The following is a 14,847-nucleotide window of genomic DNA, read 5'->3' on the forward strand; positions in this document are numbered from 1 at the left end:
AAGAAAGGGAGGGGGCGGGGCCTGGCGGCGGGCCGCAGCGTACAGCGGGTAGGAGGCGGGGTAGGGCGGGAGCCGAGAAGTTAAGTAAGGAGCGCGCGGCGGCCGCCGGCAGTTCCCCGGCCCGAGACAGCGAGCGCGGCTGCGGGCGCGCGGGGAGCAGAGGCGGTGGCGGGCGGCGGCGGCACCGGGAGCCGCCAAGTGCCCCTCCCCGCCCCTCCGGCCCCCCACCCACCCACCCGCCCGCGGCCAGCGCCCATGGCCGCGCGCGCCCAGCGCAGCCCCCCGGACTTCGCACCCCGCGCCGCCGCCCAGTCCGCAGATCCGCGCCGCTGCGGCCAGTCTCACCTGGCGGCGCCGCCCGCCCGCCAACCCGGCCACAGCCCCAGCGCCCACGGCGACAGCCGCGGCGACCGCGACAGTGGTGGAGGACGCTGCTGAGTTGAAGAGAGCGCAGTTCGGCCACCGGACCTATTTACCGCTTTGCGCTTTGCTCATCGTCTGTTTTTACGAGTTTACAACTTTTAAGAACTCTCGTGTACAAAGGAACTTTTCTTAAAAAGGCATCTCCCGTTTATATTTAATCCAAAGAAGGATTTCGGGCAATTTTGGGCTTTTGGTTTTGGCTTGGTTTCTAAGTTTTTTTTTTTTCCTCCTAATTTTGGGGTTTGGGTACCCCCACTGCTTTGAACTCCCGAGGACCTTCTGGGCCCCCACATTAATGAGGTAGGTGCAGCGTGGGGCGCGGAGTTGGGAGTGGTGAAGTCCGGTGGGACGCGTCCGAGCGGCGGTCGAGAGTGGCCCCCTGACTCCTGCCTCTGCCCCGCCCGGCCCGCAGGCAGCCACCTGGCGAGTCTGACATGGCTGTCAGCGACGCACTGCTCCCGTCCTTCTCCACGTTCGCGTCCGGCCCCGCGGGAAGGGAGAAGACACTGCGTCCAGCAGGTGCCCCGAATAACGTGAGTACTGTCCGGAGAGGTCGGCAGCGTCCAGTGGCCTTATGTGGGTGGGGTAGGGACGGGCGGAGCCCAGGGGTCTTCGAGATCCATCCGGCGGAGGGAAGGAGTGGCCCCGCAGTCGTCTTACGATGGTTTCCGTGTCTTTGGCTCGGTTGTACATGCGTGTGGTCCGGACGCTGGGGAGCCGCCGGGGGCGCACACCCGGTCCGCACACGTCTTGTAACTCGCAGGCTGCAAGGCTGGCGCGGGGGCCACCGGGCGGGAGGTGGTTGGGTCCCTGGACACTGGCTGGGCTCGAGTGAGCTTTGCGCGTAGGCGTATCCGTGGCGAGGGCGCATAGGGAGCTCTTCGGTGTCCCAATTCCAGGGGGTGGCTGGAGCGTCCCTGGGATATGGCTGGGGAAGCACCGGAGCTGCCGAGCCGCGGCGCCTGCTCTCACGCAATCGGGCAGACACCGTATTCTCCAAACCGACGCACCGCCTCTCTCCGGCCCGGGGATGGGCGGAGATCGCAGCTCTGGCACCTGGAGCCTGCCGGCGCTTGGTGTCTTTCTGGTCCCGGTGCCTGGGCGGTATAGGCGCGGGCAGGGTCGCCGGTACGTGGTATGGCAGCAGGAGAGCAGTACCGACGGTTTCTCTCCCCCGTCCTATACCCGCAGCGCTGGCGGGAGGAGCTCTCCCACATGAAGCGACTTCCCCCGGTGCTTCCCGGCCGCCCCTACGACCTGGCGGCGGCGACCGTGGCCACCGACCTGGAAAGCGGCGGAGTCGGCGCGGCGTGTGGCGGCACCAATCCTGCTCTCCTACCTCGGAGGGAGACGGAGGAGTTCAACGATCTCTTGGACCTGGACTTTATCCTCTCCAATTCGCTGTCCCATCCGGAGTCGGTGGCCGCCACCGTGTCCTCGTCGGCGTCAGCGTCGTCATCGTCCTCCCCATCGAGCAGCGGTCCTGCCAGCGCGCCCTCCACCTGCAGCTTCAGTTATCCGATCCGGCCCGGAGGGGACCCGGGCGTGGCGCCGGGCAGCACTGGCGGCGGCGGTCTCCTCTATGGCCGGGAGTCTGTGCCGCCTCCCACAGCTCCCTTCAACCTGGCGGACATCAACGACGTGAGCCCCTCGGGCGGCTTCGTAGCTGAGCTCCTTCGGCCAGAATTGGACCCAGTGTACATCCCGCCGCAGCAGCCGCAGCCGCCAGGTGGCGGGCTGATGGGCAAGTTTGTGTTGAAGGCGTCGCTGAGTGCCCCTGGCAGCGATTACGGCAGCCCGTCGGTCATCAGTGTTAGCAAAGGCAGCCCGGATGGCAGCCACCCGGTCGTGGTGGCGCCCTACAGCGGCGGGCCTCCGCGCATGTGCCCCAAAATAAAGCAGGAGGCAGTCTCGTCGTGCACGGTCGGTCGGCCCTTAGAGGCCCACTTGGGCAGTGGACCCCCTCTCAGTAATGGCCACCGACCACCAGGACACGACTTCCCCTTGGGGCGGCAACTCCCCAACAGGACTACCCCCACTCTGGGTGCCGAGGAACTGCTGAGCAGCAGGGACTGTCATCCTGCCCTATCGCTCCCCCCGGGGTTTCATCCCCACCCGGGACCCAACTACCCACCCTTTTTGCCAGACCAGATGCAGCCACAGGTCCCACCGCTCCATTATCAAGGTCAGTCCTGGGGATTCATAGCTCGGGCTGGGGACGCCTGCCTGTGCCAGCCCTCCGGGGAGCAGGGGATGATGCTGACCCCACCTTCTTCACCCCTAGAGCTCATGCCTCCTGGTTCCTGCATGCCGGAGGAGCCAAAACCAAAGAGGGGGAGAAGATCGTGGCCCCGGAAAAGGACCGCCACTCACACATGTGATTACGCAGGCTGCGGTAAAACCTACACGAAGAGTTCTCATCTCAAGGCACACCTGCGAACCCACACAGGTAAGGAGAACAGAAACTGCGGGGGGAGGGGTTGGTCCTGCAGCCCCATTGGTTAACCGTGGACATTTCTCAGGGCCTCCCTTGGAGATGTGGGGCAGTCTATCTCCTCCATCTCTTGGATCCCAGGCGAGAACAGCAAACCAAACCGGCGCCTCCTTTTTTGCCCAAGAGCCTTTTGCTTGATGGATGGTATCAGTGCTTGAATATGCAGTTCTGTTAGGTTTTTGAAAGGCAGGGAGATTCCAGGCTGTTTGTGGGCCTCTCCTTGTTTGAGCAAAGCATTGGCCTTGTAATCAAGAAATTATTACAGTTCGGGGACGCCTGGCTGGCGCAAATCTTGATCTCGAGGTTGTGGGTTCCTACCCCAGGTTGGGTGTAGAGATACTTAAAAATAAAATCTTACAGAAATTACGCTTTGCAGTGCAAAAGTAAATTAGGTCTTGTTACTAGTTTTTAATTTTTAGGCAGTTTTCACTGGTTGTTCCCAAATTTCATAATGCTTTTTATTTTTGGTTGTAGCCTTGTTAAGTAGGTTTTACTAGAATTTCAAGAATTAAGCGGTTGTGAGGGCTAAGATTGTGGTTTAAGATGGTCACTTGCAGAGAATTTTTCATGTCGTTTAAGTGTAGTACATAAGGTCATTTTAGGGGTAGACTGAGGAAAATAATAGAAATGCTGATGCAGAAAGTAGTTGCCGGTGGCGTTTTTGACCCAGTTGTAGTGGGCTATAGGATGTGAGTGATTGGTTTGGGTGGGGGGGAGAGACTAATGCGCAGACAACATCTATCTACCACGGTGATATCTGGCCTTAAGAGAATGAAAATGTTAGCAATACAGAAGTGTAGGTCTGTTCCTTAAAAAAAACAAAAACACACAAAAACCCCAAAGAATGTTTAGGTTTAATATTCCAATTTATGATCTGAAATTGAATGTGGCCTTGAATTGGTCTAAAAACTCCCCTGGCTGCTTTCAGAGTGGGATGTTTGCGGGGGAGTTGGGTTTGACATTCAGGCTCCAGTTCAGTCATTTCTGTGTTGGGTATGGATGGCTTCACCGGGTTTCTTTTCCTCTGCCAGGTGAGAAACCCTACCACTGTGACTGGGACGGCTGTGGGTGGAAATTTGCCCGCTCTGATGAACTGACCAGGCACTATCGCAAACACACTGGGCACCGCCCCTTCCAGTGCCAGAAGTGCGACCGGGCCTTCTCCAGGTCGGACCACCTAGCCTTACACATGAAGAGGCACTTTTAAATCCCCAAACAGTGGATATGACCCACACTGCCAGAAGAGAGAATTCAGTATTTTTTTTTAAAATCTTTCACACTGTCTCCCCCCACCAACTCGGGGTGGGGAGGGAGGGGAGAATCCCTGCTGGAAAGCACTACAATCATGGTCAAGTTCCCAACAAGCCAACTTGTGAATGGATAATCAGGAGACACAAGGAAACCAGAAGACAAATCAAAGAACAGATACGGGGTCTGTGACTGGATCTTCTATCATTCCATTGCTAAAGCCAACTTGAATATTCCTGGACTTACAAAATCACCCAGGGGGTGACTGGAAGGTGTGGATATCAGGGTATAAATTAGATCCATGAGTTGGGGGGGGAGGGAAGACCAGAATTCCCTTGAATTGTGTTCGAAGCAGTATAAGCATAAAGATCACCTTGTATTCTCTTTGCCTTCTAAAAAGCCATTATTATGATATTTAGAAGAAGAGGAAGAAATTCAGGTACAGAAAATGTGTTTTTAATAACCTTAAACGATGGTGCTTGGTGAGTCTTGGTTCTAAAGGTACCAAATGAGGAAGCCAAAGTTCTCAAACTGCTGCATACTTTGACAAGGAAAATCTATTTTTGTCTTCCGATCTACATTTATGACCTAAGTCAGGTAAATATGCCTGGTTTACTTCTTTAACATTTTTATGCAGACAGTCTGTTATGCACTGTGGTTTCAGATGTGCAATAATTTGTACAATGGTTTATTCCCAAGTATGCCTTAAGCAGAACAAATGTTTTTTTTCTATATAGTTCCTTGCCTTAATAAATATGTAATATAAATTTAAGCAAACTTCTATTTTGTATATTTGTAAACTACAAAGTAAAAAATGAACATTTTGTGGAGTTTGTATTTTGCATACTCAAGGTGAGAATTAAGTTTTAAATAAACCTATAATATTTTATCTGAATATTGCTTTTGTTCTGTTTCTTCTCTGGAAAAAGTATGTCCTAGCAATTTCAGTTTAAACACAGGCGGGCATGGGAAAGGCACACTGAAAGGCCAAACTTCATCTCAAGAGATTAAAGGTAAAGGAGGGTGTTTTTAAGGCTAGTTTTACTGCGAGAACTATTTACGTTGTGAGGCTGGAACCTGTTGGAAATCATAGAAGTAAACTTGACCTGGTTCAGGTTGCTCTTTGTGTAAAAAGTACATGAAAGCAATTTCCTTACCTGAACATGAATTTCCAGATAGAAACCACCCTGTCATTCTTCAGTATGCTCAATTTTTAATAGGAAAAGTATTCATGAAGTTCCAGTTTCATATTTTAAAAGATCCTTACGGTTTCTTTTTAAAATTAAATGAAATACAAAAACCTTTCAGGGACCCGGCCTTGCACTCAGAACAATTTGAGGAACAAAAGAAACTTCCCACTGCAGAGAACCCTAAGAACATAGTTCCACAGTGCCCTCCTGAGGATTAAAGGATTCACTTTTATGCTTCGTGTGTGTTACAGATAGAGTAGTTACAGTCCTCAAGAGGTTAGAATCAAATTTTCTGGCGGAATGTTTTAAAATTTCATCTGTCCTCTCTGCAAACTCAGCGGTCTGAAATGCATTAATTAGAAAGTACTCAGTCACAAACTTAGGGCGTCAAGTTTAAGTCCATCTTTGTGGTTTTGTAAGCTGGTTGCATATTTCTGAAGTTACTCAGCTTTAAAACTGCACAGACCCTTTTTTGAGAGTACACAAGAGTTTGACTTTTGTTTGTGAAGGTTACAAAATGGAAGAAGCATTTGTGACCCTTGTTGGCACTTTGATAAATTTCGTTATGGTGATTAGGGTGACCGACATCATGAAGCAAACGAGCTGACACCTTCTTTAGGCTGCTTATTAACTATCCATTATACGTTGTGTCCAAAATGTGGGTGCATCTTACAAAGAGAAAATTTAAGAGCCTTCTGGTGGATCAACATGAAGTATTTTCCTTGGCTTTGAAGAGTCCAGCATGATTGGAAAAACACGGCACGTGTCATAGCTTAAAAGAAAACAGGTGTATCGATAGGATGGAATTTTATGTGCCCAAGAACATACTCAAAGCATATTTAATGACACGGAAAAATGCTCATGGTATGTTAAGTGGAAAAAGCAGGACCTGGGAGTAGAAACAGTATTACTGATTCCTAATTGTATAAGTTAGTGTATGTGCATTGAAGGAGAGAGGGAAGCACCAGAAACTCTTCAAGAGGAAGGACTGGAAGGAAATAGCAAATACTAACACTGGCTTTCTCCATTTTAGATTTTCTACAGTTTCCTGTAGCTTCTGCAGTTTCTCTTTAACATGGGAGAACGTTTTTGTTTTTTTTGTTTTGTTTTGTTTTTTTTAAAGATTTTATTTATTTATCAGAGAGAGGGAGAGAGCAAGCACAGGCAGACAGAATGGCAGGCAGAGGCAGAGGGAGAAGCAGGCTCCCTGCTGAGCAAGGAGCCCGATGTGGGACTCGATCCCAGGACGCTGGGATCATGACCTGAGCCGAGGGCAGCTGCTTAACCAACTGAGCCACCCAGGCGTCCCTGGGAGAACATTTTTAAAAATGCAGGTGCAAATATTTAGGCTTGATTTTTAAAAGCAGTTAAAGGCATTTAAACAAGAAGCCTGGAACGCATTTCTCTGTTAATTGTGGTGGTTGCTTTTCTAATCCACTTTTCTCTTAACACACACACTTCTGGCACTTGGTTGTGTATGAAAAGTGTTTACTGAATGGCTGATAACCATCTTCGTGTTCGCTAAGTGCTTATTACCTCAAGTCGGAGAAACATCCCCAAATACCATAACATAATTAATTAAAATGTTTCTGATGTCACTGGGAAGCATCACTTGCGTTGACGTTTTCTAGCCTGAGAAAGCAAGCTTCAGTATCCGGATTTTCTGAAAATGGCGCAGGACAAAACTATTTAACATGCGCACACACACACACACACACACACAAAAACAAAACTATTTACTCTCGTACCTATCAGTTCTGAGTGCCGAGATGTCCTGTCATTACCACATTACAGAGCCGTTTATACTGTATAATAAAGAGCACCTAACAATTGAGATGCCTGCTTATTACATTTTCTTATGACATTTAATTTTATATGTCCTAGATTTTAACTTGTGTGCGCGCACACACACACACACAAAAGATGAACAATGGTGTTTCCAACACATCAACAGATCTTTTCAGTCTATCCCTTTTTTGTCCAGCGAAATGTCCTTTCCGGCAAAATACGCTCCCTGGAAACCTGCTTAACTCCCTATCATCAATTCTGTTTCAGTTTGTTAGAACAAGAACCTTCACCATCTCAAATAGGATGGTCAAAGGGAATAATTTTTTTTCCATTCAAAGACTGTTCAATTTTTAGAAGCATGAAACATTTCATATTTGGAGATTAACAATTTTTTTAAAAGATTTTATTTATTTGACAGAAATCACAAGTAGACGGAGAGGCAGGCAGAGAGAGAGAGAGAGAGAGAGAGAGAAGCAGGCTCCTTGCTGAGCAGAGAGCCCGATGCGAGACTCCATCCCAGGACCCTGAGATCATGATCTGAGCCGAAGGCAGCGGCCTAACCCACTGAACCACCCAGGCGCCCCTGGAGATTAACAATTTTTACACGTAATTTCTTTACATGGGAGAAAGCCCAGGTGAGGCACTCCTTTTGCCACAGAAGCAGGTCCACAGGAAAACTATTAAAAGATAAGCAGGGATGGTACCTGTTTGATTTTGATATATGGGAGTATCTAAATTCAGCAGCCACCTGTTCTATTGTATGCTCCGGCTTCTGAGGCCCCATTCAATACGCCACCACACATACCTAAGTGAATTTGTAGTCCGTATTCTAGTTTCTGCCCCCCCCCTTCCTCCTCTCTTAAACACACATAGACACCAACCTTTTCAGTTTATGTATTCCATTCTTCTATTTTTTAAATATTTATTTATTTGCCAGACAGAGATCACAAGTAGGCAGAGAGGCAGGCAGAGAGAGAGGAGGAAGCAGGCTCCCCACTGAGCAGAGAGCCCGATGCGGGGCTCGATCCCAGGACCCTGGGATCATGACCTGAGCCGAAGGCAGAGGCCTTAACCCACTGAGCCACCCAGGTGCCCCTCATTTTACTTTTATATACTTTATGTATTCCATTTCTTCATATAGTGCCTTCTAGAGGCTAGTGTATAGTGACATGTTTTTTGTTTTTTGTTTTAATATTTTATTTATTTGTCAGAGAACACAAGCAGGGAGAGTGGAAAAGGGAGAGGGAGAAGCAGGCTCCCGGCTGAGCAGGGAGCCTGATGTGGGACTCAATCCCAGTCCTGGGATCATGACCTGAGCCGAAGGCAGGGGCTTAACTGACTAAGCTACCGAGGCGCCCATAGTGACACGTTTTTATAGTGCTGAACTGAATCTTTGGTTCCTAAAGTTTATGAAACCATCATTCGCTGTTCACATGCAGTCATTCAATCATATTTCATATAAAACTACCAAGAGCTCTCTACCTGATGAATGCTGTGGAATGTATCATGGAATGTTCTGCCTGTAAAAATGCAAAGGAACTACTGTTACAGTCAGAATGCTCTATGAAAATAAAGCCTTTTTTTTTTTTCATATTAAGTGAAACTAAAACGAAAGTTGGAAACCAACACCCTTTGGAAGCCTTTACCTTGGAACAAAAAAGTAAATCTTGAGTAAATTTCTTACCATCTCCTGAAAAACATTCTTAATATTCTTAAACTCTGAGGAAGGTACCTAGAGCTTCAATGCCCTGGTTGTGGTCAAAACAGGGAGGAAACCAACCGCTGTCATATTAGCATAAACACAGAAACTCTTTCAGGCTAATATCTAGAAGGCTCCCAGAGCCAGTTAGCTTAGCTGGGCAGGAGGAGGGCGCCTAGGGTAGGAGCGTCAATCAGACTGCTTCTCTGGCATCACGTACATGGGGAGTCCACCTTTTTAATTGTTTTCCACGATACCATTGATGTAACACTTTCAAATCGCTTTGGTCTTCTCCGGCACCCTAGACAACTCAGCATGTTGCCACCTGCCCTCCTGAAAGTCCTCCACTTGTTCTTAAAGGAAAAGGAGGAAATAAATACAAACGCAACTTCATAACCGCGGAAAGTAACTTCCCATTTCCGGGATCCTTTTCACATCTGACTGCACCTAGCACAGCATTTTTCACTCCTACTGCACAATAATTATAATGATCCCCTAAAGTGGGAGGATCATTTGTCATCCTTTTATGTTTCATGTCCATCGTATGTGATCCTCTAAACAGAGCAAAAGACGAGAATAGCTCTTTATGTAGACATAGGTAGGTAGGTAGATAGACCGACTGATGGATGGGCCCTCAGGTGGAGGTTTGGCAATGATCTAAAGTCACTGAGGGCAAGCAGTCAAAGCTGTCCAGCCCAGGGGGGGTTGAGTAGGATTCTAAAACCCATGTCACTATGCTATTTAGATTTGTACTCACTGGCATTGAATCAGCAGGTTACTGAATGGTGGCTGAACCCCTGAGACACTCAGATGCTGTATTCTGCATACCCACTTAGAAGCTAAAACAGGAAAAAAAAACCCAACTAAAATTGTTAAAGAAAACTTTACAGAGATACTGAAGGAACTCTAGATACACTCGCTGAAAGCTAGGGAGGTTAATGAATCTGTGTTAGCCACGGGCCGAGTCCCTTAGACACGACAGATGGAAGGGACTATTTCAGGAAGCATGTGTCCTGTCTGATCAGGTCACTTTTCGCTGGTGTATAGTAACCCCTTCCTTCTGCATACCCCGGTGACCCCTCTGAAGCCTGTACACTCTCCTTTACCTCAGTAGATCCTCACAACAAAGGAGGAGTGGGAGTTCCCTCACCCACCTCCATTTTATGAAAGGGGAAACTGAGGTTCCCCTTACAAGTTAGTGTTTGATTTTTGTTTCTCATTCTTGTTGACATACTCAAAGCATTTTTCTCCTGATAGTTCTGTCTTCAGTCTGCTGGGTAGGTAAGGTTACATGCAAAATGGATATACCCCAATTTAGAAGGATTTGCCGATATCCAGGTTCTTCCAATAAATCCTCTAAAAAGTCAAAAAAACCCAGACATTCTGTCTTCCAACCAATGTACTATTTCGAGGTAGTCTGACAGGGAAGCCCGAGTTTCCCACAGATGTTTCTTTTTTTTTTTTTTTTAAAGATTTTATTTATTTATTTGACAGAGAGAAATCACAAGTAAACGGAGAGGCAGGCAGAGAGAGAGAGAGGGAAGCAGGCTCCCTGCCGAGCAGAGAGCTCGATGCGGGACTCGATCCCAGGACCCCGAGAACATGACCCGAGCCGAAGGCAGTGGCCTAACCCACTGAGCCACCCAGGCGCCCCTCCACAGATGTTTCTTAAGCTGGTCTCTACACCCAGAGCAAAATCTATACTTTGAGTTGGAGGTGGATGAAAAAGTTCCTGTTTTGATCCCCAGTCACGGCCTAGCACATGGCTCGCCTGTTCAAACAGATCTGGCCACCCTGTCCCCTACTCCTTCATGTCCTATGGTCCCCAGTTCCTAGTGGATAAAGATTTAACATGGTCAGCCTTCCAACTGTGGCCACTACCTAGTGTCCAGTATTTTCTTCTTAAATATCCAATCACTCCTTCATTGTACCAGCTGTGCTAAACTACTCTTGACCCCCAATGCAGATGTGGGTCTTTGCTTGCAGATGTGGGTTTCTAATGCTTCTGGAAAAACCCATAGTCCCCTGACAAGCTCCTATTTAACCTTCAAAGCCCAGCTTTTATTAAAAATCTCCTTCATTTCAATCGATCTAGATCTTTCATTAAACTCTTATCCTCACATATTACAAGGTTTTATGGGTCTGGCTCCTCCAACAGAAATGAGTTTTCTGGAGGGCACTGGAAGCTTCCCTTATTTGCCCTTGAATACCCAGAATTACTAGATTTAATTGAAAAAAAAAAATCAGTCGGTTATGGAATAGTTAGCCTCCAGTCCTGGCATCTCTTTTCAGAGGACTCCTTCTTGCCAGGTGAATTTCTGCTTTGATTCTGGAAAGAATTTTGTTCACTTAGGGGTTTTTGTGATTTGGGGGAGGCAGATGGGTGTCAGGAGACCCACAGGAAACAAGGGATCACTGGACATGGTCTTCAGGAAGCCAGAATTTGGAAACAGTTCCCAAAAAGGCAATGTTTTATCCTTACCCTTAGAGGTCTACTGTGCCTCTTTTCAAGAACAAAATTTTAAGTGTCCTGTATACCTATGACAATGAAGTATTCTTTGTGTGTGTGTTTTTTGTTTGTTTGTTTGTTTTGTTTTGTTTTTTTAAATCACACTTTAAAAGCTTAACAAAGGGATGCCTGGGTGCCTCAGTAGGTTAAGCATCTGCCTTGGTCTCATGATCTCAGGCTCCTGGTATGAATCCCCCATCAGGCTCCTAGCTCAGCGGGGAGCCTGCTTCTTCCTCTGCCTGCTGCTCCCCCTGCCTGTTCCCTACCCCTTCCTCCCCCAACCTTGCACTCTCTCTGGCAAATGAATAAAATCTTTAAAAATAAATGTAAAGAAAGAAAAAGAAAGAAAGAAAGAAAGAGAGAGAGAAAGAGAGAGAGAAAGAAAGAAAGAAAGAAAAGAAAGACAGGCTTAACAAAGACACTTGACAGGATCTTGGGTGAGCCTGTCCATCCGAGTAAGGGAGGGTCAACCGCTGGTGGCTGTGAAACCACCACCCACCTGGTTTGCAGCTCTTCAAGCTTGAACCCTCCTTCCTGCTTGCATGACAGCAGTTTTCTGACTTTTGAACATGTCTAAGTAAACTGAATCTAGAAAATCCTGCAGGAAGTTGTCAAAGTGCCTCCTCTCAGCCTCACACAGGAATGGGGAACAGATTGCAAACCCTAAAACTAGAAACTAACATAGATTTTGAAATAAATAAATATATAAATAAAATTCCATGGACTTTCTGAGCTGGAAAGTGTCTTCAAGACCATTCCACTCCAGGAGAAAATGGAGGCCCATCTAAAAAGCTAGGCTTGCCCAAGGTCACATCAAGTTCAGATCAGAACACCAAGCACTAATGACCTCATTTGGGGTTAACAGGCCAGCAGCTGAAGGCTGTATCCTGAGGACCCAAGGGAAGCTTAGAGGGGCAAAAAGAATTTTAAAAACACCATGTAAAAAGGATGGTTTTATTTTATTTTTTATTATTTTTTTAAAGATTTTTATTTATTTATTTGACAGATCACAAGTAGGCAGAGAGGCAGTGGGGCGGGGGAAGCAGGCTCCCCACTGAGCAGAGAGCCCCATGCGGGGGCTCAATCCCAGGACCCCGGGATCATGACCTGAGCCGAAGGCAGAGGCTTTAACCCACTGAGCCACCCAGGCGCCCCAAAAAGCATGGTTTAAAAGGAAAGTTCTGGTGCTCGCTTTGGCAGCCCATATATTAGAACTGGAACAACACAGGGAAGATTAGCAGGGCCCCCTTGTGTGAGGAGGACATGCAAATTTTTGAAGTGTTCCATATAATAAGGGGGGGGTGGAAAGACAGGAAGAAAGGGAAAATAACCCAGAGGGAATAAAAAACAACATTCTCAGTTCAGTGTCACATTGTGAGCTGAGGTCCAAAAAAGTATTTGATTGCTCTCTCTAGTACTTCTGTTAGTGTTGTGCTGTCAGCCCGCTGAGTCAGGTACTATAATACTAACCCCTGTTTCCTTCTACAGAGGAACATAGGAGCCATTCCACAGAAGTGTTAATATATACTTCTGGCTTTGTTCTGCTTCTTTCTCTTCTCCTGCAATTCCGTTCAAACATATATCATCTGCTCAGAGACCTACTTGACCAGCCACTGGTGCAAAGGGCAGGGGAGCCAAAGGTGAATAAGAAAATATAAATACGCAAGTCTGCAGATATTTTTCCTCCTGGTAGAACTGCCCCACAGGGGGTATAAAATGTGACTGCAGTGAAAAACCAGCCTCCTAGCCAGTAAAAATTGTTTACCTCTCTTAGAAAGTGATTGGATAGTTCTTTGACAGATTCAACCACATGAACTGCAATGACATACACCATTTCCCCCCCCACAATTTTCTTGATTGCTTATTGTTCTGGATACATCCAACTTGTTTATCAGGTGCATGCTAAAGCATGTTAAAACGTGTTATTCAGGTTTAGCATGAACGTCTCAGCCTTATTCAACAAAATATTTCGAACTTCTGTTGGAATTAATGATACAGGCAAAATGAAACTTAATCTGCAAACCAAGACACCTTTCCATGGTTTTGGAGATTGTATATCTAGACGGGGGTGGGGGGACAACCTGATTTTGTTTTAGGCACAATTAACTTTATAGCTAGGGAGTGTAACTGACATCTAAGGCTCTTTTGGTGCCAAAGCTTGTAGAAACAGAGGAGTCTTTGCCTAAGGGATTCTTTGCATTAAAGACTTTGTTAGGCAAAGCCACTCTGGCATGGGAGTCTGATTTGCAATTTGTGCCTTTGTAAAAGGATTAGAAGATCCCTATTGTTTAATGTTTGGATCTCAATTTGCATTTGGAAATGTGTGACCTCTTCAGAGTTCTTCATTTTCATTTTCTTGTCCTGATACACAATCGATACTGTATGTTAAAAAAATCGATAAAACTGCTTAGCCAAAGTTTGCACTGATTAAGGGAGTGTAATAGATTGATTTTCTCTCTGAATGGTGGAGTCTACTTGGGCTCCAGCAATACTGATGGAGTAATCAATCTATTTAGGAACTGACAAGTAAATCATAGGGTATAGGTACACACATATTTCACTTATTTTCTTAATCAGAATGCACGGGCACTTTGTTTAAAAACAACCAACCAAAAAAGAAAGCACTACGTGGTCCAATCGGACACTGGGTCTACAAAAGGAAATAACAAGGAAAAAAAAAATCCTCTGACCGCCTCAGGACACATTTGAACACTTCTGTCCAATGTCTCCCTTTATAAATAAAGGTTAGAGAAAAATTATTTTAGGTTTGTGATAACAATACTCTCTGCTGTACACACTATTTAATTACCTGTCCCTTGGTAAACAACTTTTAACTAATATTTGCTTTGACAATATTCCCAGATTGGCAACATAAAACCTAGAATAGAAACTGCGTGAGGAGGGACGATTTCTTGGATTGTGGGTTTAGGACGCGTGGTTTATTTGTTTGTTTTCTTTTTAACTCTTTAGTTTCTTGCTCCTTTATCATCACTGACCGCAGGAGAGAATTTCTTGTGCGTCAGGATGAATGTGCTTGGCACCAGGACTTGGAATTGTTGACTGTATGAGCTGGAGGTTGATGAAAAGTATTCACATTCATAGAGCACCAATGATATGTCCAGAATTTTGCTAGATGTTTAAGAATTTGTTATCATACCCATTTTGTAGTGGGCAAGACTGAGGCCCACGGGAGTCAAGTGACTTGCCCAAGGTCATACCCTCCCCTGTGATCAGAACCCAGGTCAACCTGGCTCCTAGTCCCAGGCTCTTTCTGCCACATCACAACTGCCTCCCAGATAAAGTAAAGCTAATTTCATTTGAAGGATTATCTGCTCCTCACCTCCTTGGAATGTGCTTATTTTTTAATCTAAACAGGGGATATGTTTGCTGCACAGGAAGCTACAGGGACAAGACTGACCTAACCCATCCCTCTTGCTAATAGAAACAAGTAATCTTATCTGTCATTCTATTAAAAATACACCGCATTCCTCTATGA

The 14,847-nt window shown here is 46.6% G+C and overlaps 1 protein-coding gene and 1 non-coding gene across 3 annotated transcripts; both read left to right on the forward strand.

Moving 5' to 3' along the window:
* Nucleotides 1-288: 288 nt before the first annotated feature.
* KLF4 (Kruppel like factor 4) lies at nt 289-5,060 on the forward strand. 2 transcript variants are annotated; one of them, XM_044265193.1, is made up of 5 exons: nt 290-723; nt 836-956; nt 1,615-2,608; nt 2,708-2,872; nt 3,949-5,060. In XM_044265193.1, the coding sequence occupies exons 1-5, from the start codon at nt 719-721 to the stop codon at nt 4,122-4,124; spliced, it is 1,461 nt and encodes a 486-aa protein (XP_044121128.1). In that variant the 5' UTR covers nt 290-718; the 3' UTR covers nt 4,125-5,060. The 2 variants fall into 2 exon arrangements, with proteins under 2 accessions (XP_044121127.1, XP_044121128.1); XM_044265192.1 differs by having other exon boundaries at nt 289-723; nt 1,615-2,872.
* Nucleotides 5,061-12,535: 7,475 nt separating this feature from the next.
* On the forward strand, nt 12,536-12,644 carry LOC122917889. Its single transcript, XR_006386512.1, has one exon. It is a non-coding gene; the product is annotated as a U6 spliceosomal RNA (small nuclear RNA).
* Nucleotides 12,645-14,847: the final 2,203 nt, after the last annotated feature.

The sequence above is a fragment of the Neovison vison genome, chromosome 9, assembly GCF_020171115.1.
Source record: "Neovison vison isolate M4711 chromosome 9, ASM_NN_V1, whole genome shotgun sequence".
NCBI lineage: Eukaryota > Metazoa > Chordata > Mammalia > Carnivora > Mustelidae > Neogale > Neogale vison.

Excerpts from the sequence above, each read along its gene's own strand:
- KLF4 (XM_044265192.1), top strand. Across the intron at positions 957-1,614 it reads CAGCAGGTGCCCCGAATAAC|CGCTGGCGGGAGGAGCTCTC; the intron begins GTGAGTACTGTC and ends CTATACCCGCAG. Across the intron at positions 2,873-3,948 it reads ACACCTGCGAACCCACACAG|GTGAGAAACCCTACCACTGT; the intron begins GTAAGGAGAACA and ends TTCCTCTGCCAG.